Below are 27324 nucleotides of genomic sequence, written 5' to 3'. Positions count from 1 at the left end.
GTGTACGACTCGAACGACCTGCTGGTCACGGCGTGGATAGAGGTGGTGATAATATTTAAGATTATGGAAATTAGATTATTACCGTACTGTAGGGAAATGTAACAGGAAACGGTGTCGGGTAGCGAGATATCTTGGTCCGGATTAGCAGATTTTTCAGGGAACGAACGTGTTCGGATTGATGAAATGGAAAATCAACGGAGCGACGCACCGACGTTCGAACTTCCGCAACGGTCGGAGGCGCCATCTTCGCTGGTCGGTAAAGATGGCGCTCCGGTGGCGGTCGAACAGCTGAGTGGCGAGTGGAATATCTGTGGAAACGGAGTGCACGGCGAGCAGACGTTCTGTTCTCCGTGCTCGGCCAGATCGGCAGTAAACAGCTGGCGACGCGATGCGTCAGAGCAAAATGTCGAACGGGACTGCGCCGAGCTAGTCGTCGTCCCCCCCTCCCTACCTTCGCTGCCAGAGGCACGGTGCAAGAGCTGCGAGAAAAAGTGTCTGTTCGTCGGTCACTGTGGTTGTCGAAGCCGTCGGGAACAGAAGTCGGGAGAGGCACCGCAGGGAACGAGCGTCGTCGTCCGCGCCGAGATCCGTGGAAACGGGTATTCGCGATCGAGAAAATACGCGGCGAAAGTGTCGTTTCCTTTGTTCCCCTACGTGAAAACGTTCTCTCTGCGCATAGATTCCCGTGCGTGTGGCGCAGCGTTGTTTGTTGTCGTCGGTACGTCACTCTCGGCGTACACACGGGTGTCTCTTCTCTCGGTCCGGATAGGGAACGAGAGCTCTCTGCCTACCTGGCCGAGCGTGAATTCCGGTCGCGACGGATCCTCCTCGAATAGGCGACGTAAAACGTATCTCACGTATTTTCGTCCCGTAGTCGGAACGTCCCCTGCCAACCGAGGCAGGATCGCTGGCCTTTCGCGTACGCGCGAGTGCTTTGTTTTGGCGAGCAGCTGATCCGGGACTAGACTCGTTCCGCGTCGGGCCCTGTCCATCGCCGCCGCCGTCGTCGTCGTCGTCTCGACTACGTATCGTTTCTCGCGTCCCGTCAGGCAACGGTGTCGGACGGAAGACCCGTCTACTGTTCCCGTGAACAGGGCGTTTCGAAGGGTCGAGAAAGAGAGAGAGACTTCGCGCGCGGCGAGAGAAGAAGGATCCGTTACCATTACGGGAAAACGGAAGACGCGCGATCGACCGATGTACACGGGAGACAACAGCGCGGCTCGATGACAAGCGAACCCAATTTCGCCGAGAGTGTTTCACATCGTGGCGCTCGAGAGACGAATTCACGGGGAGCAGCAGCAGCAGCCTGTCCGTTCTTGTTTCCAAGGGAGAGAGTGCGTTGATCGACGCCCGTGCAGCAGTACGGGTGAACTCTTCGCTGCCGTCCTGTAAATAACGATCGACCGTCGCCACTGCGCGAGACTGTTTCTTTTCGTGCGTCTATACAACGCACGAGCAGTTCCCGAGGGAAGCGCACAGAGAGTCGAGACCCTGTCCCGACGCGGCTTACGTCCTGTCGAGTTCATTTCGCCTGGGATAGGCTTTCCGCGGGGGCAGCCGAGAGAGCCAATCACTCGCCACCGACGTAGCTGCGCGTGTATAGATAGAGGGAGTGCGCGTGTTGGTAGGCACTACTCCGGGTCTATAGACGGAGACAGTCGTTCTCCCGATCCTCGTCTAGACCGTTCGCTGCGGGTTCGCGCGGGATCATTCGATCCCTGTGAACTGTATCGAGCGGAAGGGTGGTGCGTACGGCTCGACAACCGTACCTCAGCTTTCTGTCAATCGACGAGGAACGGTTCCGTGGCCGTGATCGATGTGGCATAAGAGACCCGAAGGGGACGTATCAGCCCGCGCTGACAAAAGGGGGGTACGGCAGCGATCGAGCTGACTATACTGGAGTCGAGCCGAGGTGACCAGGGGTCCTCGAACAGGGACGGTACCTGGCAGCATCTAAGTCACGCCGGATGCTCGACGGGTCCTTGAGGCGGGCCGGCTGTTTCAATCGTGTCCACGCAACCGAAGGAGCAACACCGGCCCCAAAATGCTGTACATATTTCACGTGGACACCGGCACCACCATCACCTTCAACATCAAGCTGGCGCTCCAAACGTGAGTTACTTTGAACATCCGGGACCAGCATGGGGTCGCTGTTTACTGTAAACAATTGGAAGTCGGTCATTGGATATCACTTTTTTTTCTCTTTTTTTTTAACTTTTAGTTCACGATGGCCTTCTTCTTTTTAACGATCTCGCGATTTTTTTATGTTTGCGCATATTTTGTGATTTTTATTTGGCTTTGTATTTTATCGTTTTACGCATAGGTAACTATATTTTAGATGTTTAACTATGTTTAGTTATTTATTTTTATTTTTTTTTTATTTAACTATATTTAGATATTTTAGATGTAACTATGTTTTAGATTGTATTTAGATTTCATTGTTTTAAGTTTTTGCATTTTACGTGTTACATTTTTTTAACAAAAATTGAACATTTTGAGGAGCATAATTTAGTACAATAGCATTTTTTAAAACAGGACTGAACGACTTGGATTTGTTTCTTAGGCGATACTAGACCATAACTGGAGTGCTTTTTTTCAAATTTTGCTATTGTTTCGAATGACAAAAGAAAGTAAACAACTCTCGGTCATAGTATACTAGTCGCTCCATCATCTAAAAAAAAAAGTCCGAATATTAATGGGAGTCACTGTGTATATTAAACGAAAATAAGCATCATGCTGCAGTTAGGATCTTTATAACTCGGCACAAGAGGAGGATATTAAAAAGCGTATTAAAAATCAATGGTGGCTCTGTTTCTTATAATAGCGAAATCAATTGATGCGACTGTTATACAGTAGTAGTACATACGTATGTATGTACGTGTATGTAGGGTAAGACTTCGGGGCACACTCTAGATTCTACAGCAAACTTAGCATATATCCAGCACACACGTTTAAGCAGAAAAGATTATGGAACGAGTTATAGAAATTGGAATCGTGGAGAAAATAAGTATAAAGACCATGTAAAACGAATTTGTGAGTATAAGGCGACAACTAACCCAGGGTCGAGAACAGGGTACCATCATATAGAACTGGAAATATGATAGTCCCGATATTAGGATAATGTAAAGTCAATTTATTCAATTGGCATAGCATGTGGAACACCCGCTGTTTTAGAGCACGATAGGGTACTAGGTCACTATCTTTATTGCGAAAATTAATTTCCCTGCGTTTTCGAAGCCACGACAAATACTGCATCCATCTTTATTATTCATAAACTGCAGAGGTATAAAATTTTTACTGCGCATAAAGATCACCGATTTATTTGTAAACGTAAAAAGAAAACAATGATTGTCACCCCCCCCCCCCCCCCGCCACCGTTGCTCGGAATTCCCCGTTATCCGTTAACGTTTTCTGTTCGCAAAAAGCCACTGTTTGTTATCTATGCTATACTTAGTTCTCGACAATCAGACCATAAATTATCTATTTGTCTAGATATAAATAGCGCCGATTCCAGCACTAAAAGAAACGAAGTTACAGAAAGAATAGTTACCGAGATAATCACGTGGCGTTTTCATGGGCCGATTTCCGTAAACACTCGCAATCCGCTTATAAAGCTTTCGAAATCACAGGGAATAGTTAAATCCACTCCCACACGTGACGTAGGTGGGCCGACAGCCGTGTGGCATGTGTCGTTTCTCGGCTTTCTAAAAATACGAAAAATGTATCCCTTTGTCCATTGGCTCGCGGAGGACAATAGCTGCTACAGGGTGTTTCCAAATAGGCGCACAGAGGGTACCCTTTGGCCATAATTCGTGACTTATCTTTCGCTGTTTCGATGTATTTCTTTTTTTCATATAATTTCAACATCTTTATCGTGAAGATTCACGATTCGATCGTACAGCGATACGTGTCTGAACATGTTCGCCCGCTGTTAACTCGACGCTCCATAGTTTCCAACAAATGAATCACTCGCGAGTAAGTGAACAATCGCGCAACGAAAGAAGAGCGAAGCTATCGGATGACGCATCAGATACAATAGTTAGGCAATTATTTTTCGGGAATCGATGAAAATTAATGCCGACCTTTTATCTCGAAAATCGCATCTCCGCCAACTTTTTGGGAAAATGTGCCACCGCGCGGCATGGTGTAATTTACAAGAGAAGAAAGTACATACATACACCGTGGACGGAGTTGAACAACACCCCATAGATCGTTCTCTACTACCCGATATCTGTTATTCTCGTCCTATAAATATCGCCCTCCACTTCCGTCCATTCCTCTGCGCGACAACAGCGGCCATTCGACGCCCTTCATTCACTTCCTTCGACCACCCTAACCGCACGCAGAATATCGAGCAGGTAATTGGCGACGCCCTAAATGTTCATTTTCTTCCATCGAAGAATATTGACCGGCCGTGTTTCCGAACGAAAACAACGCCCCGGAACTTTTCCATCGACCGATATATTTTTTTCGTGTCCCGTCCCTCGTATGTAGGACGAGCGGCAATCGTGCATCGTTCCACGGACATTTAATTAACCGCTCGGTCGTGGAATTAAGCGATGATCCTCGCGGAAGTGTTTCTCTAACTGCACGCGCCTCCGTTCGACAGCGATTCTTGCCGAACACCGGCCTAGTTCGAGTCCTTTGAAAAATCGCAAGTGAACTTCGACCAGGGATTACGATTTTCATCGAACGATCTTCGAGAAAGTATTCGTTTTTATTATCGATCGTGTTGAGAAACGTGGGTTATCGTCCGCATTTTCTGGACGAAAGTCCAAACGACAACAAACGCATTAACGTTCGATCTCTGGTGGTGGCTCACAATTAGGGTACAGTTATCTCGAGAGTTTGTTAAGTGTGAAGCCATTTAAAGCACACAGATTGAGGAAAGAATTTATTTCGTTGACTAGTTGGTTCTTGTTGATGGTTTCTTGCCGAACACCGACCTAGTTCGATTCCTTTGAGAAATCGCAAGTGAACTTCGACCAGGAATTACGATTTTCATCGAACGATCTTCGAGAAAGTATTCGTTTTTATTATCGATCGTGTTGAGAAACGTGGGTTATCGTCCGCATTTTCTGAACGAAAGTCCAAACGACAACAAACGCATTAACATTCGATCTCTGGTGGTGGCTCACAATTGGGGTACAGTTATCTCGAGAGTTCGTCAAGCGTGAAGCCATTTAAAGCACACAGATTGAGGAAAGAATTTATTTCGTTGACTAGATGGTTCTCGTTGATGGTTTCGCCATAAAAGTAGGAGGAAGGCACATCAGTCTAATTCATCAAGGATCAATTAGCAGCCGTGAATCACAGTTAGAGCACAGTTAAGATCTGTGAAATACAGATTAAAGAAACGATTCATTTCACTGATTGGATGGTGTTCGTCATTAATGTCCACGTTTCCTCGGCTGCTCCGTGAACGCATCAAAATCCCACAGTCTATTCTTCGGGGACCCGGTGGCGGCGGCCATTGAATCACGGTTCACAGTTAGGACACGGTTATTTCGATCCTTAAAATCCGGATGTAGGAAATCGTTTATTTTATCGACTGGATGCCTCGTCATTAACGTTCGCAATCTCTATTCATCAAGAATCCATTGGTGGCCGCAGAAGCCGGGGCTCACAAATTAGGGTACGCCTGGTTCTGATCGTTCTTACAGCACCCTGCTAATTCAAATTAGACCTTCAATTTGGATCTTCAAATTGGACCTTTGAATTGTACGCCGAGTTTCCGTCGCGATTCAAGTCTCAATTTAGCAGCATCGTGAACCAAGGCTCGCGCAATCGCTGGCAGACAGAAATCGCGGATGTTGCGGAACATCTTGCTCGCGAATCGCTCCGCGCTCTCGTATTTTCCCTTTTTCCCCCGCGGAGCGTGGCCGGCCGGCTCTCGGTCGTCTTATTTACGATATCACACAGAGCGGCGCGCTCGATATTATTCCCAGATTAGACTCCCTCGTTAAACTGCCGGCCGATGCTTATCAGGCCAGGCCTACCACCTCCGAACCGTTGGTTTTCCCGGCGCGGAAACTCATTTGTCCGCGGCCCCGCAGCCGTATCTCGCGAATATAGGCCGCATCCTTTCTTGGCCTGTTCACGTGCTCGTCGTTTTCTTTTCTTTTCTTTTCTTTTCTTTTCTTTTCTTTTCTTTTCTTTTCTTTTCTTTTCTTTTCTTTTCTTTTCTTTTCTTTTCTTTTCTTTTATTTGCGAGAGAACATCGACCGCGGCCCAAGAAAATCACGCTTCCTTGACGGATCTCTTTTTACCGGATACACTGTTACATCCGGATTAACGCGGTGATTGTACCCCGGACGAACCACTCTCTGCCCAATGCCGGCCGTCCCTTTGTCTAATCCGCGTGAGTAACACTTCGTTACAGTGATTCATTTCGCCGGCCGGATCGGAGACAATTGGATTCGCGATCGCCGGCCGGGGAAACAAAATTATAGGGATTCTTTTATGGTTTTCGGCCTGGGCTCGTTCCTGGGGCAATTTTCTCGAGACGAGATTGCAAGGTTCTCTCTTCCTCGGTGAAAGCTCCCCTTGGAACCATGCTGATCCGACATGATGCAAGATAAGACCTCTTTTGATGATTTATTTAGAGGGATTTTGTTTGGATCCGCCGCGATACGGCAGGGACTCGAACAGGAATTGTTGGATTACGGGGATGTCTGAAAATGATCGTCGGTATGCGTCGACCGCGGAAGATGATTATGGCAAATGACGAGGTTCTTTTTATTGTAATCGCGGAGCAGCGAGAGTTGCGTTGCGATTCATTTTACTCGGGAAGAATTTTAATAAGTGTGTTACACTTCCATTCATCTTTATTACAAATGTAAAAGATCCGGAGTTGCTAAACTCTCGTCTAGCATCTCGATGCAGATATCCAAATCAACAACTAGGTTTCCGTCCTCGACTTAATTTCCCCCCTCCAACAGCCCAAGATCCACCGCCCTTCTCTGATAACTATTCTCAGTGCCACGTAATTCTAATAATTTCTTAGGAACGGGATGGGTGTAGTCCACACACAGAGAGCCATACCTCGCCAGGGTGGCGCGATGCACGGCGCAATTAAAAATCATTTATCCGTGATTCGCATTCGCCTCGTTCCGCCGCGCGGTTCTTCGGACACGCAACGATTTTCCCAATCGCCGACGGGATTGGTCGCCGTCAATCATTTAGCAACATCTAACGCGAACAACGACACCGCGTGGAAGCGCCAAGGATCCGTCGAAGGTGAAGTCGTTGCAAAACGATCGATCTATCGCGGACGGACGTGGGCAAGCCGTGCTCGAGAGGCATTTTCTCTGCGGCGCTGTTGTCCGCCTCGCGAGACCAGAGAGAGGAGAGAGACGCTCGCTCGCTCTCCTCTCGTAGCAGGTGGCAACGAAAATAGTAATGGAATCGGCGCGGGGCGACGTGGGCGGCCATTGGCTTGTGTCGCACACGAGTCTGACCCGCGCCGCGGACAAAACTCGGCCAAGTCCTTAATGCGTGATGCAAACGCTGCATCTCTCGAACCTCTCGGCGCAGCGCCGCTTCGAACGGTCGGTCCACTTTTGCACGGCCACCGCTGTTTACGAAACTTTCCTTGGAACTTCTCCCCCTCCCTCCCCCCCTCCTCGGACCATCGTTTCCGCTTTATTTCCAGTTTACGCGGAGCCCTAGATAAATCATTTTGATCCTGCAGCAAGCGAAATCCTTTCCATCATCAGAATTTGCTGCTGCTCCGTTTTACGAAAGAATGCTCGGCGGTGTGATCGTTCTTCGGGTTTCGTTCCCGAAAATTCGTTCGACTGTGCTCTATCCGCTGGAAAAACTTCGTGACAGCACAATTGTTTTTTTTTATACTATGGGATTTTATTTGATGAGGATCTTGTTATGAATTATGAGGATTTTAATAGAATAAGGTGTTTTAATCTGGTCTTTGAGAGAACAATGTACAGTAATGTCTCTCTAATTGACGCTCAGATTGTTCACAAAAATGGACAATTTTGGAAGAGAAGACACGATTGTTCGAGCCTCGTTTTTTATGGTTATCGATTGTCAACAACTATGAAAACGAGTCGCAAGGTTCGAATAATCGTATCTTCTCTTTCCAAATTGTCCATTTCTTTATGTAGAACCTGTGCGTCAGTAAGGGAGACATTACGGAAAGGGACATTTAGGGAAAAATTGTTCTTTAGGAAAGTATTGAACACAGTGAGAACTCTATTAATGTTCGTTGATATAAAAATCGTGATAAAAGAGCACTTGATTTCGGCGTTTCGTCAAAGTTCCTTATCTTACTCCGAACGTTAAAAAATCATTTTCCATTTTCTGAGCGATAGTAAACGATACCAATAGTACGTTTCAATTGTTCTTTAGGAAGATATTGAACACAGTGAGAACTCTGCTAATGTTCGTTGATATAAAAGTCGTGATAAAAGAGCACTTGATTCGGCATTTCGACAGAGTTCCTTATCTTACTCCGAAGGTTAAAGAATCGTCTTCCATTTTCCCGTGAAAGAATAGTACACTTCTCATCTTCTATATCTTCTATGATCTTTATGATTTTCAGTGGCCGCGACCTATACGCTGACGAAATCCAATGAAAATTTAATATCTCGACCGAGCAGGCGTATTCTTGTGGTCCCATTCGCGGACAACCGAATCCATAAACGCGCAGTTTCCTCAAACAGTTAACGCTACGATTACGAGACCCACGTGTCCTATTCCGTAAAATTCCAAGAGAGACCCGTCGTTATCGCTTCCGAGATACGCGGAAAAAATATACGACGAGGCGCTCTTCCCAAAGGCGATAATGGATTTTCGGGGTAATCTGCGCGAAGTATCGAGCTTCTTAAACTTTTGTTTACGTCCGCTACATCGCTACGGAGTTGTTTTTGTGGCCGACTAAAATAAGGCCACGAATCTCGCGGCGGATGAAAGTCAAATGATTCTCGTGGAGCGGAACGATATCCTCTGGATTAAATTTCGAATAATGTCTGCCCGCGAGCGTCAACATCGTTTCCTCTCGGAATCTTCCCTGAAACCTCTCGAAATAGTCCGGATAGGCGAGCAAACGATCGGTACGGGAGCTCTTTACCGGAGCTGTGCGAACCCCCATTGCATCACGGAATATATACTGGGTTCTCTGGTCTCGAAAAGACGACGCGGGAGCGATAGAATCTCCAGAGCATTGAACGGAACCGAAATGGATTAATCGTCAGCGACCGAAGACTTCGTTCCATCGACTCGCGTCGCTGAAGACTCTTTTTTTCCTAGCATTAATTGCCTAAACGAGCGAACGGGGAGCCGTGCCGCTTTTTATCGAAGATCTCGCCGTTTCGTATTCAGGCTGAGCATTAAAGGAAGCAGTGAAACTAGCAATTAATATTTATAATGGAACGGGGATCGGCATAACGAAATATAAGATACTCCATTAATTTGACAATTTTTACGTAATATACTCGACTAAAACATCCGAACAAAAATATCGCCGAGAAATGTACATCAAAATTGTCGAATCAATTAATTATCTCTTCGTTCCTGACTGTACTTCACGCTAGTCTCTCTCAATTAGACGGAAGATTCGAAGGCCATTTTACGGAGTTGCAACTTCGACAAACATGTTGCCGGTGCATCGGCATCGCTAACGATGCTATCGGTCCCGAACAAACGATTAACAACTCCGGGACAGTGCCCTAAGCAGCACAATCAGGCGAAGTGTTAACAGCATCTGAAACCAGGAGCCCGCAACCGCACGACGCGACACACAAACGGCGATCGGCCGATGTAGAAAACAGTCTTCTCGCTTCGGTCGTGGTGCTTCCTTTGGTCTCGAAGAAGCAATTAATTTCGAATCGATCGTAGTCAGCCGTTTCCACGACGGCAGGAACAAGGCGAGCAAGTGTTAACGACACCGCCTGAAGCCGGTTGACCGGCGCGGACGGAAAACTAATCGCGTCTAATATTAACGAGACCCAATTAGCGTCGGCGGCCGGGCTCCCGGCGAATCGACTCGCGGGTTTCCGGCGTTCCGCGCGCTCCGCCCTCCCGAAATCCCAAGAAGTTCGCAAGACTTTTTCGCGACGAGCCGGGACACCGGGGCCGCGCGGTTGTTCAGCGGGCACGCTTTGTGATTACGCGAGAAAATAAACGCGACGGGGTGGAAGGCGCCGCGGCGTATCGGCACGCATCGTTAATTGCGTCGACGAACGGGGTCGGTGACCGGCGTGGCCGAGCCTATCCGTCTTAATGCACGAATATCGTCGAGGTATTCGTCTTTTCCGCGCGTGGGATCGCGCCGCGGCTGATCCTCCTCCGCGAGAAACAGCTGGATCGTGCGCGACCCGACCGTCTCGAGACGTCGGGGGATCTATCCGTCACGCCGGCAGACGGGAATCAATCGACCCATCAAAGTGGACGCGTGGGCGGCTGCCGACTGATCAGAATCCATCGCCGCGGTCTGTTAATGAGCCGATACTGTGATAGAATTGATGGAGATTGGAGGCGCACCGGGCCGCGTCAACACCATTTTGCAAAACGTCTGCGGCGAAGATGTAAGCCTGATCGATATCCGCGCGCTATCAGGCCTGCGTTTCCTCTGCGTAGAATGTCCCGGTGGGCGTGGCTTTGGTGCTCTCGGTTTTGACCGGACCGGCGTTTCGCGCGGTGATTTGTGCTAATTCCTGCTTCAGATATCCAGGCGGCAGGTTCATCTTTGAGTCCGAAGCTTTGAGCATCGGCAACAAACATTCCTTGACCTGCGAGCACGATGTTAAGGTCCTTGTAGGATGCCTTTGGTGGGCGTGGCTTTGTTGCTCTCAATTATAATGGACCCAGGACAGTATTTCACTATCAATGCCTGCGTCTGATCTTCCAGCGTGAGCCCGTGCCTGGACTGAAAGGGAGTGTTGTTTCTCTGAAGAATGTCCTTCTCGGCGGGGCGTGGCTTTGATGCTCTCAATTCTAATTAAGCTAACGCTATATGTTTCACGGTGCAATTTCTAAGGGCTCCCACGTCAGACGTTCTAATAGGAGCTTCATCTTTGAGGCTGTTGCTCGAGCCTGATTGATAAGCATTCCTTGTCCTACGAGGACAGTGTTCCTTTCTTGTGGGGCTCTTCCTCATAGGGCCATTTCAATCGAGATTTATCTTATGGGCTTCGTTTCTGAGTTCATCTTCAAGGCTGCGAATCAGGAATAGACAGCAATTTAATTCTAGCATATTTAATGCACGCTGATATTACTTATGGAAATGACACTTTGAAAAGCCTTCAAAATTAAACTACCCTTCTTGCGATTACGATACCTAATCGACACTTCTGAATCTTCGGTTGAAGATCCTGGTAAGTCCCGTTCTCCGAGTTGCTGTCCTCGCAGTAGCCTAACAAAGAGCTCAGCAATAATTCGAAAGTGTCTGTATAAATCGGTTTTCTGACGCTAAAGCCGCCGCCATGATTTATGCCGCGACAAGACTCGAAAGTGCAAAGGTGTCCGATTCAGCCGGCATCGGCGGAAACAGAATCGTCTAATTAACATGCCTCCGCACGGGACTAATGTCCCATTTCCCTCCGGTGGCATCGAGACGATATCGAAATGCCACGGTTCACCGTAAAACTCCCGTTGGATCTCGGAATATACAGGGTGGTCTACGCAATTGTTTCAGCTCGTAACGCGGCATCTTCTTCGGCGAAGACATTTCTTGCAAACATCTCGAGAACTAATCAATTTTTTCTTTTATTTGCTATGGTACCCTAATAATTATTTTACGTGGGATGAAAAGAGGAATCGATTCGTGCAATAAAAAATATGCGTTTCCGTTTAAGGAAACGACGCAATTGTTAATTGCACGTGCACCGATGCTCTTGAAAAGGGTCCAAGGGCCTTGAAAATGCGATGCCCTTCGCCTTCGATGCCCCGTTTATCTTTCTCCTACGGCATTTTCTCGTGAATGCATTAATAACGGCGTTACGAGCTGAAACAATTGCGTAGACCACCCTGTATACCCGATCCGCTCGAACGGGGCCTTCTCGCGGTGTGTTCGGTTCTTCGTTCCTTCGGACTTTCTTTTCTCGAAGGATACAACATAAAGTGGTTGGTTTGCCAATCCGAGCGCACGCCGAGCGTAACACGGGGATAATGGGCCGAACGAACGGACGGACACACCGCCGCGAATCGTTTTCTTCATCGGCGATAGTTGCACGCCTACCGGTTTTATTTTCCTAATTCACGCTGGCCTCATTCCGCACCAACTTTTCCTCGCCTCGCGTACCGTTAACACCGCGCTCGTTCCTCTTGCGACGGGCTGCGTTATATCAGGTCGGAACGAAAGTTCTACGCGCCGGCACCGTTCCGTTCTCAGGGGGTATCCTCGCGTAGAACGCGGGCCATTTTTAACGAACTTTCGCAGTTTCTGGCCGGAGTGCCGCCGGTGTTCGATCCGCTAAACGAACCTGAACAATTCGAAGCGCAAGATACGAGGCTTGCATCGAATTACCTTTAAAAGTACCCGCAATCCTCGCCGAGGACTCCTTAGCGTTCTTAAGGGAGGGTTAAAAAATCTCCACAGAATTTCGAACGTGTATTTTCGCTGGAAATTTATCGGAATTACAATCGAACCGGATAAGAATTTATTCGATGAAGATTTCGTTCGAACAAGAAGGTATCCATTAGTCGAATAAGTATTTATTCGTGCAAGGATTTATGTATTCAGAAATTAATCGAATTCATCATGTTACAATCTCTTTAGGAATCATTTTGCAATCTCTGCTCGGATAATTTATTCGAATGAAGAAGAAAGAATTATTCGAATGAATGGATAGAATAATCGACGACGAATAACGAATAATCGTTATTCGAATAAAGATGTTCGACTAAAAAGAATTCATTCGAGTAAATAATTGTTTCAGATAAATATTTATTAATATTTTAGAGAAGTATTTGTTCGCGAAACAATTCGAGTAAGTAATTATTTGAGGTAAATATTCATTCGAAACAATTCGAGTAATTGAGATAAATATTTGTTTGAAACAATTGGAATAGTACCCAACTGTAGGAAAACGTGGCAAATAAGTGTCCTTAAGCATCCAAATTAAGAATGCCTCAGCTGTAACTAGGTTTTCGCGAGGCGGAGCGAATTAAACGATATAATTTCCTTGTTTGCGCACGTACCCTCCCTTTCAGCATCATCGCGATGATAAATGAAGCGGACGAGACAGAAATTTATATAGGAATGTCTCCGGCTTCCGCCTCGTTCGCTCGTTCCCAGTCTCTCTCTCTCTCTCTCCCTCTCTCTCTCTCTCTCTCATTCTCTCTCTGTCCGTTTGGTATCGCTATCATTATTGATATCGCGTGGCGTTACTGGGCCAAAGGACACGAGAGACGGCATCCTACTTCCTTATCGAAAAAGGTGAGGTTCGCGAGCGGCGCGGGCTTCTGCAATCTAACCTAATTGCAGCGACCGTTCATCGATAATCTATCGCGGCAAACATTTGCAAGAAGCTTTTGCGAGGGGGCGACCCATTAGCAAAACCAGAAAACGGTATCGCAATGATTCGCGCGCGTTCGCTCGATAGTTCCGCTTCGCTCCAATGGCCAAACAATTTAGCTCCTCGAATTCAGCAAATAATGGCACTTTCTTCCGGCAGAAGACTCCCGCGGGGGATGCTCCGCCAGTGAAACTAATCCGCGGGTAAAACAATCGCAGCGGGTAGAACTTCTCTTTGGCTAACCCAGAAAGTTCCGAGAAGCTTCTTTCACTTCTCGTTTCCCACCGGTTCGCAGAGTGGTCTGGACAGCTGTAATTCATGACAAAACTCAATTTTTACACTTCCGTATCCGTACGAAATTAATCCTTGAAATTCGAAACGTTAGATCTCTCGGACAAGTATGTATAACTCGTGCGTAGAAATTGACTGTTCGAATTGCAATTTTAGTGAAAATTGAAATGTATTCGTAAATTTATTCCCACTGAAATAAGGCGTATCTTTCAAGACAAAATAGAACGAATAAATAAAGGAATATAAATAAATATATTATAACATAAATAATTTATTCTTACTAAAATAAAACCTATCCTCTAAGACAAAATAGAACGAATAAATAAAAGGATATAAATAAATATATTATAATATAAATAATTTATATATATATATATTCTCACTAAAATAAAACCTATCTTCCAAGACAAGATAGAACGAACAAATAAAAGAATATAAATAATTGTTATAAAAAGCCGTACGCGGTGTGCGTCGCTTATTTTTCGCGACATATATTTGGTTTGCTATTCGAAGAGATCGCAAAAGCTATCTGGTTCAATCTGTGACCGTAAGAAAAACTGCGAACACTTTAAGTTATTGCATTAATTGAACGGCAGCATATTACGTATTCATCGGAGAAAACATCGCGAAAACAGCCTCTATAGACGAGAAAAATTATGCAATTTGAAGCACTACTAATGCGAGGCATTAGTGATCAGAACCTCGAGCGTCAACATCTCGAAAGTGAAAACATGCGACATGGCAGCGGCGGCGTTCGTTCCTTGCGATCGCAGGGGAATGACTACGACATTGCGGGAATTTCCGGAGTCGATGTTCAAAAAACGCATTAACGAATCCTCCGCGGAGATAGTCGCGCGGATCTCCGAGCGAAACGTTTCCACTCGAAACACGCGGCTCTTAACACGGCTTGTCCGCGTCGACGGAGGCCATAAACGCGCGCGTAAAAGGAATTGGAACGGAGTTGTCGTCAACACCCTCGTCGAGGCTAAATAACGCGCAAGGAGAACTCTTTGTCCACTGCGAGGACGACGCGAGTCGCATCGCGTATTAATTATAAAAGGCGCATTGAAGCGGAACCAGCGCGAGCCACGCGGCACTTAACCGGGGACCCATGCAGTTTTTATTCATTAATACGAGCTATTCGCTCTCCTCGCCACGCGTCTCGCGATCCTCGCCGCCTCCCCTCCTCGCGTCGCATCCGCCGCAGCTATTGGGTTCCACGCTGGATGAATATCACCTTGAAGTAATTACCGGGTTCCGAGCTGCAACCTTATCCTGCTCAATCGAATTACGGCTCCAGTTTTCGTACGCCGGGATTAATCGATCCGCCGTACGATCGGCTCCGAGTTCCCCGGGAAAATAAATTAAAATTGAGGTGAAGCAAATTCTCCGTAATCGACGCTCGGATTGCGCACAAAAGCGGACAATTTGGAAAGAGCAGACACGATTGTTCGATCGTGAACAACTACAGGGTGTCCCAAAAATGTCTCGCAATCCGAAAGGGGCGGGTTCCTCGGGTCATTCGAAGCAACGTTTTCCTTTACAAAAATTTTCTCCGAGGCACCGTTAACGAGTTATTAACGAAAAACAGTGACCAATGAGAGGCGAGCTCGGCTGGCGCGAGGCGACCGAGCCGATGAGCGGAACTAGGCTTCGCGCGCTGGTTGGCTGGGCCGCCTCGCGTCAGCCGTACTCGATTCTTATTGGTCACTGTTTTTTCGTTAATAACTCGTTAACGGTGCCTCGGAGAACATTTTTGTAATGGAAGAAGATGCTTCAAATGATCCGAGGAACCCGCCATTTCCGGATTGCGAGACATTTTTGGGTATAAAAAATTTTGGTATAAAAAGAGAGACGCGAATTGCTCTCTCCAAATTGTCCATTTATGCGCGCAATCTGAACGCGAATTAGGGAGAAATATCGTATAATATCGCGTATATCTATCTTTAAAGCTAGAGGCGAAAATATCGCTGCATCCTTCGTGGCGCGGACTAATTTACTGAGACGCGTGCCGCGGATCGATTCACCCGACACGGAACTAGAAGTAGCCAGGGCGTACACCTGTGTCTAGGCTAACGTTACTCACGGATTCGTTCGCATGATTCGATACGCATGTCTTCTGTTTGCTGCTCGGGTTGCAGCGATAACTCGCGGCCGATAATTAGCCTGCGGATTTCCTTGCGGTTGGGCCGCCTGTAAAATATTGCGAGTTGCGAACTGCATTTAGAGGCGGCTTCGATTTATTCGCACTGCCGTCAGAGATTCTCTAATTAGCTCGATATAGTGTTTCTTTGGTCTGCAGCTTAACGCTTTATTTATCAGGAGCATATTATTCAGAGCTGGGCAAAATTTTGTTGGAACAAATACTCGTTCCAATAAAAATTTATTTGTATAGGGATTTATACGGAAAATAATTGATTCGAACAAACAATAATAATTAACCTATTTCTTTCCCACGTCGCTTTTTTAAATTGTTCGATTAAAAGGAATCATTCGAATCAATAGATAAAATAATTTATGACGAATAACGAATTATTCGAGTAAAATATTCGACTAGGAATTTATTCGGATAATTATCTTAGATAAATATTTTAAGTGTCCATGAATAACTGCGAAAAGAGATGTCTGTACCGACTATCGAATCTGCAATCAGAAATCTTCTTCTGAGTCACAGCATTAGAGCTGTTTCCACTTATTTTTCACGCAAAAGATTTTCTGGGATGTTTATTAGCACAAGAAACATGGCTTCGTGTGTAATGTACGTATGTATTTCTATTCGGTAGAATTTCTACAAAAGTGGGATTTCAAAAGTTTCATGTTGGAACGTCTGTTTGATTGATAATCCACGTGAAACTGACGTTCTTGCATTGCGAATTCGCTGCTCGTTACCTTTCGTTCCAGTGAACGGATTAGATAAACATCGTTAATCCATGCTAAGCAGTGTCGAACGAAAAACCTGTCCATTTTCGCTCGCTCTTTTTAGTCATTGTCAGCCAGCTATGATTATGTAATATTTGCTTTTACCTTGCATCGCACTATCACTTTGGAACAACTTTCTGCGCACACCGTCTCCGATCGACGTCGAAAATTTCTTGCCGCAGAAACCGATCTCGGAGAAACGTTCAAACAATTTTTAGCTTTCCAGAAACTGTCGCGTGAATTTATTAAAGAATATCGCGCGTCGATCGCTTCCGACGTTCCCAGTGTCTTCGTTAATTAACTTGCAGCGGATTATCCGTGATCAATTGCGATCGATTCGGATTAGATCGTAGATTATAGACGCGTATCTTTTTAGTTTTACAAACGCTGTAGAAGGATTAAACCTTTATCGGTGGTTTATCGAGGGTTTCAACCCTCCAACCATATCTTGTAAAATTTAGCAGAAACAGTAAGTTAACAAATATTTTTTATTTTTCTGTTTCTCTTTCGGCATTCTTTTTAATTTAATTCTTCGAAACTCTCGCGGTTTGCCGGTTGTAATCGAGTGATCACACCGGAGGGAAAGGATGTGGAAATTACAACGGTTGCAACGATGCTGTGTGCTCGAAAGTGATCAAGGTCTGACCCGCGATGCCACGACTCGACGTTCGCGACAGTCGAGCCAACGCGGGTTTTTTTGAGGTCGAGCGTTTTTCGAAGCAGCTCGAGCTCGCGCTGCCATGCCCTCGGTGAAGGTCTATGCTCGTAATAAAGCACGCGCGATGGGCGACGCGAGGGGCGGACTTTTTTTCGGTGCCCGTTATGCTCGCACGACTTTAACTTGCTCGCGCGCTACCTTTGACTGCTCTTGCTCTCAAACAATCCGCCTAACAAATAAAACCACTCCGCAATTTCATACGGTAAAATCAGAATCTCGCCGGCGTTTAAAGGGTTAATTAACCGCAACCGAATGTGCGAAACGTTTTGCACATTGATCCTTTCCGTGCAAGTAAGTGCACCGAGCATCGCAGTAAATAGAGAGGAACGGATAGTCGCGTTCGAGATCGAAAGTAGGCTCGCGAATCACCAGGATGCTTGTCCACGGTCTTTTTGCCCTTTCTCTCTCTCTCTCTCTCTCGTTCTCTCTCTGTCTCACTGCCGTACCTTGGTTTCCACGCGAACCGCGGAAACGCGTCATCCGGTTGCCAGGATCCAGGCTTTCGAAAACCAGGTCGCGGCTCTCCTGAATCCGGAAGATGGATCTCGCGCTAGATCTCCAGAAAAAGTCTTCCCGGTTTCCCCGCCAATTAGTCGCGACTTTTGTTGGCTCGTCGAAGAGTACACCGGTGGAGGAGGGGGAGGATCTTTGATACGGCCAGAGATAATCTTGACCTTAATCGCGACATCGACGACGCCGAAGCTGTACAACTGGCCCGGTTTATTGCGGAATTCATTATGTGCCGGGATTATGTACTGTAAAGTGTTCATCCCGCCCCGGCGGATCCTGTTTTGGGCTTAGAAGACATTCAGGGACAGTCTTTGATCCTATTTTTTGACGCCGGCGAAGACACAGAGTCCGGCGAAAGAAAGTTCCTCCTCTTTTCTTTTTCCTCTCTCTCGGTAAATGATGATCCGAAAGTCTCTCTCGGAACTTATGAAATACGAGCCGCGAGTACGTTTCTCAGGCCGATCATTAACCCATTTTCTATTTCTGCATAGTGTGAAATTGTTCGGTTCGGTTCGCTCTTTGTTCGCGGTGCGAGAGACGCGTTTGCTACCTGATTTTATGTTTCACGCAAGGAAAATCATGTTAATTCGATGTGTGCGCGATGTGCTGTCTCGGGCGTACTTGAACGAGACGTTGCGTTTTATAGAATCTAATAAAGAGCAGTGTGAACAGCATCTAATAAAGAGTTGTTCACACTGTGTACAGTGTGAAAACATCTGAAAAAATTTACGAATATATTTAAATTTAATTCGCAATTTAAACAGCGGGTTGTAACTGCTCCGGTATGCTCGTCGTGACAAAATAATATCGCCGTTTCTTCGTAACGTGTATATGCACTCGTCGAAGACACCTTTTTTCTCCGAAGAAACGATTACGATCGAAAAAGTTCGCAGACAATGTTCTCGAATCTCTCTTTTATCTTCGCATTTTTTTTGTATTTGATTTATCTGTTCTTACCATAAAAGATAAACAGTCCAGTTATAAAGATCGTTGTCTCGAAATAAACGCCAGCAGTGAACACAAAAGATTAAGGGTGATCTTGAAATGCATCCAGTTGCTGATAGCTAAGTACCGCCGTGTCCATAAATCACTCTGGTGCTAATTCGATCACATTGTAATTCAGTTTCGCGATTTAATTGCGTCGCATTTCAATTACATACATAGTAACTCAACTATGTTGCAATACAATTACATAATTCAAGCCTTTCACTTAATTCTACTGCTAATTTTTTCAATCACGAGCGTAATTCAGATACAATGCAATTGAGACACGATGTAATTGCAACGTAATTGAAAGGCGATGCAATTGAAATGCAATGCAATTGGAATACCGTTCTTCAAATTACAGTCTAGAACTTCGAAGAAGTGTTCTTGAGGACATTCTTCTGTTTTTCTTTTGTAGACTCAATTTTTGTCTCTTCTGCATATTTTTTCCTCTTATTACCTATTTTTACTAATATATTTACTAATTTATTATCTTCGAATTCGTAATTTTAAACCATCTATATCGTAGATGGTAATTTGTAATATTAATTTAATTAGTAATCGTAATTTGTAATATTAATTCAATTAGATCATAATTCGTAAATAATATGATCGAATTACTTAATAGTGTTTTGTAATTGCACCCCCTTTACAATTACGAATTACAATGAGATTCTAATCCGATTAAATTTCTTTTCAATTAGAACTTTTCGAGTATTTCAATTGTAATTCTGCAAAACTCTGCCACAAATTGACGTATAGACCCCGGACTACCGATCGATTGGGCGCGTTCAATTTTCCGTCTGTTTTACCAGCACTTCTGTTATTGCTCCATACTAATTGGCCTGTTGTTTTCTGTTGTTGCAGGGTGTCCCAGCTGATGGAAGCGATCGAGAGAGAATGCGGCGTGCTAGCGGTGCACCAGGTGCTCCTGATGAGCGGAGGCGAAACCCTGGAACCGAACGCGCGTGTATGCTCCTACTCGGCCGGAACCGACACGAATCCGATCTATTTGTTCAGCAAGGCCGCCATTGAGAGCCAGGTTCCACCCACGCCGAGCATATATTATGGCACCGGTGAGTGTGGAGCTTCTTCACCTGTGAATATCCTTAGCCTATCGCGGTCTGCTGGCTTTTCTTCTTGCGTTTCCTGTCTACGTTCGTTCGCTCGCTCGCTCGTTCGCCAAGAGAAACAAATAAAATGCACGCGTGCACGTTCGTTCGCCGCGAGGAAGAGCAAACCCCGCGTCTCAACGAACTTCGCTAGATTATCATGAAAAGCACAACTTATTCGTCAAACTGCTTCACTTGGAAATTTTCGAATAATTTCCCTGGTTTTATGGGTAATTATCGCGTGCCTGGCTTCGTGGTGACGATGTTGAGGATCCGGTGGCCGACGTGGACGCATTTATTCGAATCCTTGCATAGTGATTGCCCTTTGCGCGTTTCTCAAACTACAGGAAAGTCTCCCTTACTGACGCTCAGATTGTCCACTAGAATGGATAATTTGGAAAGATACGATTATTCGAGCCTTGCGGCTCAATTTTATAATTGTGGACAAGTTATAACTATAAAAATAAACCGCAAGGCTCGAATAATCGTATCCCCTCTTCCCAAATTGTCCATTCTTGTGGTCAATCTGGGCGTCAATTAGAGATACATTACTGTACTTTTTCGACGCGAATTTGCTTATCGAGTTTAGTATAAATAGGATATATTCGTCACAGTGAATTTTCTTTCTCACGTTTTCGAACCCTGCATCTTTCAGATGAACGTTGATCCTCTTTATTCAACCTGACACGAATAGCCAATGATTCAAACTAGTCACCACAGAACTAGGCGTGTTGATCCTCTTCGTTAGACCCAGTACAAATAACTAATGACTTAACCTAGCCGCTAAAAGAACACTCTTACGAATTATCGTCGCGATGTTAACCCACCGTGCAATTCTAACTGGGCCGCGAATTTTATGCATTTAGAGTAAAAGTTGACGAGACACGGAGCAACGAATTTATAAACGTTTTTCCGAATTTATTCACAATTTCTCGGAACTGTTAAAAACGCGAATACATTTTTAGACCGTCTCTTCAGGATATTCGAATTTTGCACGGAGAGATCCGCGATCTATTTCTGACATTCTCATCACCGGTTGAACCAACAAAATCAGAAGCAGCCAGGGAAAAGAAGCTGCTTCGAAACCGCTCCTAAAAGAATAAATCTTTCGACCCACTCGACCGGCATAAAAGAATATCCGCCCGGAGCTATCCCGCAAAAGTTTCGCCGCGTAATATCGGAGCCTCTAAGAACAACGCCGGATTAAACGCGAACGAGCCTTCTCGGAACATCGGTATCCTCGCGTTGTTTCCAGCTAATAATTTTCTTTCCGCCGCGGGACCCGAAGTGCCGGCCGCGTAAAACGTCGTCTCGAGGGACCGCGAGATCAAGCTGTCGTAAAATTTTCGCGGAGTCAAGGGAAACAGCTTTCGCGGGCCTTTTTACGAGCCGGGATCCTTGGACCGCGATGCAACTCTCGCAGTTTGTCGATCGACGGGCGGCGGCGACGACCGCGTCCGAAGCTTCTGTGTTCGTCTTCTTTTCGCGGAATTATCCTCTTTCCGTTGTTTCGCGATCATCATCCTGTTCCCCCTCGGATTCTCGGCTGCCGCCGGTGAACGGCGGCGGGAAGCCTGCGGTCCGCGCGCAACAGATTTTGCATCATAATGCTGCATTTGCATAGCGCGGAACTAAGGAGCAGGCTTACATAACGAATCTATTCGTAGTGATTCGCGAGCTTCGCGTAATCCCGATCATACGCGAACCAGTTCAATTTAGCGGGCGGCCGGTGCAATCGGGCCACTTACTCAATCCGCGTCTTTTTTTAACCCTCGCGGGATCCTCGCCTCGAAATTCGCCCGAATTTCTGTTCTCCGCCGCGGAGTTCCCCGGCTGCTCGCTACCGTGTCGCCGTTTTAACGTGTTCTTGAAATCGCGAGGTTTTTAATCGCGCGTCCTTGGTCGGATGAAAGAGCGCAAACCGAAAATCTCCGCGAGCGAGACAGGATCGATGGTGCAACGATTTTTAAGGGCGCGCGAACGTTGGCACGCCGATTGCCAAACCGACTGTCTAAAAATGTCCGCGAAATGACAGAGCTATTTATTAACAAAACCGTTCTTGAAGATTCAGCCGGCACACCTCCTCTTTGTCCTTGACAGAGAGAACGTTCCTGCTCGCGCAACAGTTCTCTTCCTCTTCGTTTGCGGAAGATCAAAATTTACTATCGACATCTTGCAACATCCTCGACCATTATTTCAGCCATCCTTAAATACATAAGCTCGCAGAATTTATGCATATTCGTGAAAAGAGATCCAAAGGAACTGGAACCAAACGATATTCAATCTGAAAGCGGAGGAAAGCTTGGAAAAATGTGCTGGCGAAAAATCCACGGTCTCGCGAGTTTCTATGGTACCCCATTAGAATTTCATGCACTCATCATTCTGCACTACGTCGTATCGCTTTTAACGATCACACACGGCGATCAGATAAAAAGAATTGATTATACCACGCACGCCTCTATTAATTAATGTACTTCCCTTATTTTTCAATCTTTATACAATGTGCGCCATCTGCCGGTCTCTTTTTCAAACTGTAACAAAACAGAAATTGTTTAATATTTCTCTAAGTATTTTGCTTTATTAAAGAGAGTAAAAAACCTACGGATTAATTACGAAAAAACGATTGTCACGATCGAATGATCGCCGCGACTGGCTTCTTTAAAAATGGCACAGCGCACCTACACATGCGTATACACATTAAACAGGAAAAAGGGGACATTTCATGTGCACCAGCCTAATAAATAATAATAACAAAAATAAAGTATGTTTTACCGTGTGCTATCAGAAGCACAAAATTGCTCGCGATCCTCCGGAAAACGAGACTTTCCGTCGCCTCTGCGGTCCGCAGGGGCGGCCCGCCCTCGGCCCGTTATTTTCCGCGATGACGAAAAATAACCAAACGACCGGCTGACGTCTCCCATTGTGCCCGTTTACGGTACCGTGGAGCCCTCGCGGTCGCCGCCGAAGACAAAGACAACCTTCGCGGCCGGCGTCGCACGGATATCGTTGTCGTCGAGCTGATATCATCTACCTAACTCTCTTTTTTTCTTCCTCTCCCTACCGTTCCGCGCGCCCGCCGATAAGGATCGTTATTAGCTGCGTCCTTCCGGCACGATTCTCGGCTAACGAAGGCACAGCGTAGTGTCGCCGAGACCGCCTCCTCTGCCTCTCTCTGCTAGCGACCATCTTGTCGGCAGATATTATTTTCGTCACGCACGCGTTTCCTAGCATGATGCTGCGCGCGTGATTCGTGCCGCTTGTAAACGAAGGGCTGGTGCCGTTAGCGGCGAGGATCATACGCCTAACCGGCAACCCAGAGCGCTTAGGTAATGTTCACTGTTACACAACGTTCAGCGAGAACGCATCGTGCATTTTATTAGTTTGCGGAAAAAACGAGTGGGAGCCACGGTTATGAATGGCAGAGTTTGGGCATTGTTCGAATAATATTTTATTCGAGTAATGATTCGAATAAAATTGTATTCGAGTAACTATTCGAATAAATTCTTCGAATAAAATTGTATTCGAGTAACGATTCGAATAAATTCTTCGAATAAAATTTTATTCGAGTAACGATTCGAATAAATTCAAAAAATTGTGTTCCAAGAACGATTCGAATAAAATTGTATTCGAGTAACGATTCGGATAAAATTGTATTCGAGTAACGATTCGAATAAAATTGTATTCGAGTAACGATTCGAATAAATTCTTCGAATAAAATTTTATTCGAGTAACGATTCGAATAAATTCAAAAAATTGTGTTCCAAGAACGATTCGAATAAAATTATATTCGAGTAACGATTCGGATAAAATTGTATTCGAGTAACGATTCGAATAAAATTGTATTCGAGTAACGATTCGAATAAATTCTTCGAATAAAATTGTATTCGAGTAACGATTCGAATAAATTCTTCGAATAAAATTGTATTCGAGTAACGATTCGAATAAATTCTTCGAATAAAATTGTATTCGAGTAACGATTCGAATAAATTCAAAAAATTGTGTTCCAAGAACGATTCGAATAAAATTGTATTCGAGTAACTATTCGAATAAATTCTTCGAATAAAATATTCGAGTAACGAATATTCGAATAAATTCAAAAAAATTGTGTTCCAACAACGATTCGAATAAATCCTTCGAATCAAATTTTATTCGGATAATATGTCGAGTCAATTCTACGTGTAAAATATGCCCACACATTGAACGGTACCATTATCTAAGACATTATCACTGCAACATGTCAATGAAAAATCACGGATTGACATTTCGTCCAAAATCTGAAAATCGAATGCTGTTTACAGCGACTATAGACCCATAATCTACTTAGTCTCCGCACACAAAGATTTCTAGTTTGCTGAGAAAACATCGCTCCGACTCCACTCGAGCTATCAAAACCTTGACCATTTCCATCGGCGCTTCCCCTACTTCGCCCATTTTCAACCCCCGCAGTCCGACGTCGATAAGTCTCGAAGACAGGGCGTCTAGACGCTTGGCGTCTCGGAAACCAGGTCACCGACGTGCTCTCCACCTGGAGCCCGCCGTCCGTCCGTCGATTCGAAGTTAGGTTCGCTGGAACGCTGAACGGAAACGTTCAACGAAACGTTTAACCGCGCGCAATTTCCATACCGTTACACCACCACCGAACGCTTGGCCATACATTCGACTGGCTATTACACCTCTCGATTCTAAGTTACAACTTACAGCGATTACAGCGAGCTATGATCCCGCCGGTGGACTCTTTGCTTGTGTTATACCCGGCTCCAGTTCTCGCTTGTGTTCTTAGGCGATTCGGCCGCAAATCAGACGCGTTACGAGCCCTCTACCTGGAAACGTTCGTCCGGGAACATGGCAATCGCGGCTGGGAATCGTACGCGTTCTCCCCTTGTTGCCTCGAGTTTCGCGGTGTCTCTAAATTTCATTCGATATCCAAGCTGTTAGGTTGTTTATGCGAGTTTAAAGCATCGAGCGTACCATTTCGACGGTGTTCCCGGCATTAGAGCCACGATTATTGCTCGCAATTTGTATGTATCTGGTTAGTCTGACAACTCGGCCGCGGATCTTTATGCAAATTCTCATTTTCATACTGTACCTCGCGAAAATTAGAATTAATCAAATGTCCGGTTCGTTAACTACAGGATCGTTTCAGGTAAAAGGATCATACAAATGCTGTTTGAGCTGATTGTTTTGCGGATTTTCTTGCAATTGAAAAGTCTGCCGTAAATGCAATCTGCTGACTACTCGGATGCAGATCTTTATGGTGGATGCACATTTTTAGAATACACGGAAATGCGATCGGATCTTTGTGCAAAAGAAAAATTCTCTTCGTCGGTTGCTAGGAACAAGAGCTGAGACAGTGAAGTCTTTTTTGAGTAAATAATTTCAGCCAGTTGAAATCTGCAGACCTTGCAATTTTTTAACACTTTTTAGAATCGTGCGAGAGATTTTTGCACGAGAGATTTTCGGTGTGCCGATAGAGCGAGGACAAGGATCCATCTACTCTCGATTCTATCTCTCGGCGATCTCTTTGTCACCGTTCTGCTATCAGAATCTAAAACTTAACTGGTCGGTCAACCGCTTTTTCTCCAATGTATTATTTCCATCTCGGATATTTTACGTTATCTCTATTTTTCATTTCAATCAGAGGCCAGAGAAAACTGAAAAAGTTCAGAGAATACTACTGGAAACTTTAAGCCTTTGCACTCGAGTGGTGACTCTGGGGCACCGCTAAAATTATCACATCACGTTCCAAGATAATTTTTATATTATCAAAGCTTAGATATAAAAAATTGTTAAAAGTTTAAAACTGTTCTATGAGTCACAAGACTCAATCTCATACGCATGAAATATGCTTTGTCATATAAAATGGATATACTGTAAGTCAAAAAAGATCATTTAGACTTACAGTTAAAATGGCTTCGAGTGCAAAGGGTTAAGTGCTGACCCTCCGGCTTGAAATTTTCCGTCAGACCTGTAATTGAATCTTTAAATTGAGTGATTAACTCGTTGTCTGTCGCAAGGGGTCACGTAACAGGTGACATAATCCAGCAAGCAACATTAAAACGACACATTCGCTACGATATTGCAGAAGCAAACGATGTTCTATGATCGGTGCGATTAAAAATTGTCGAGGAAATCGCTAAGATTTCATTAACCTTTGTCTAGAGAATCGAAATGTTCAAGTAACTTTGTAGCTTGGATAATGAAACAGTTTTATGTGGAACTAATTGTTGAAGAAGACGTAGAGGCGACCTCGAAAAGCGGGGGAGCGAGACGTGATCGGTGTCAGGAGGCGTTGTTTGTTTTTTTATTCGGCCGATCTCGTTTCGTGGAAATTCAGCATGGCGGCTAATTTCGGGCCGATAGAAAGGGATCACTTCTACCAGCAAAGGAAAGGCGTTTATTTATCCTACTTATGCGAGTGCGTTAAATTGGAATCGATCCTACACTCTTCTCGACTGATATGCACGTATATTTTTTAATCAGCTCCAGGTGACCGCGTTCTAAATATTTTGTGAAATTTAGCAGGCAGTGTATCCGTTGAATCCAGGTTATTTCACAATTTCTTGTTTAAATACCGTGTTCTCATTTTCTGAAAATGTAACACGGTATTTAATTAAGGATCGAACAATTATGATTTAATGTCTTCGCCTCTCCTACTAGACGCATATTTGTATATGCTTCCAAATAATTCTCTTCAGCAACAGTCAGAATTTCAAGGATCAAACAATTATGATTTAACCCCTTAACTTGTACGCTCGAGTTGATACGAGCGCGCTGAACAGGCCAAACTGTGCACACTCGAGATAATTCGAGCGGCGTTGTGTTTTATGCTGCTATAATTTTCCACACTCGAATATAATCGAGAATTGAAAATTCTATTATATTTATCATTTACATGGGATTGTAAGCTATAACGCTAATTTATTCAAGAATAAAATATAGCCTTTTTCCATGGAACAAAAGCGCAGTACATCAAAATTCTCCACCAAAAATTGATCTTTTCTGGCCGGTTTTTTTTCAAAAGAAAAAAAATAACTGTGCGTTAAGGGGTTAATGACACGGTATCAACGAAAATTCTTATTCTTTTCTCATTTTCGCCTCTCTTTTTTTTCTATCTACGTTGATCTCACTCTTAGGACGCATCTGCATAACAAATAAGAGTCGCCCGTGGTTAGAAGGTTAAAGGAACTATGAAAACGAAGTCCCGGTTCGAATTACTTATGTATAACAATAGCTTAGTTAGATGCGATAACTTTGTCGGGGCAGCACCCAGCCAGTCAAAGCGTTAAACGCGGAACACTCTTGGCAGGAATAA

At 45.1% G+C, this 27324-nt stretch overlaps 1 protein-coding gene across 3 annotated transcripts in view; it reads left to right on the top strand.

Moving 5' to 3' along the window:
* The first annotated feature begins 354 nt into the window (after nt 1-354).
* The window catches only part of Atg17 (autophagy-related 17), an 88800-nt gene continuing 61830 nt past the window's right edge, over nt 355-27324 (top strand). Inside the window, exons 1-2 of one of the 3 annotated variants that reach the window (XM_076519167.1) lie at nt 355-2112; nt 19768-19976. In XM_076519167.1, coding sequence (XP_076375282.1) covers nt 2045-2112; nt 19768-19976 — 277 coding nt within the window. In that variant the 5' untranslated portion in view covers nt 355-2044. The remainder of the gene's footprint in view (nt 2113-19767; nt 19977-27324) is intronic. The other 2 variants (XM_033479158.2, XM_076519168.1) reach the window with 2 other exon arrangements.

Source organism: Megalopta genalis, chromosome 2 (assembly GCF_051020955.1).
Source record: "Megalopta genalis isolate 19385.01 chromosome 2, iyMegGena1_principal, whole genome shotgun sequence".
Classification (NCBI taxonomy): domain Eukaryota; kingdom Metazoa; phylum Arthropoda; class Insecta; order Hymenoptera; family Halictidae; genus Megalopta; species Megalopta genalis.
This window is presented reverse-complemented; position numbering and strand designations above follow the sequence as displayed.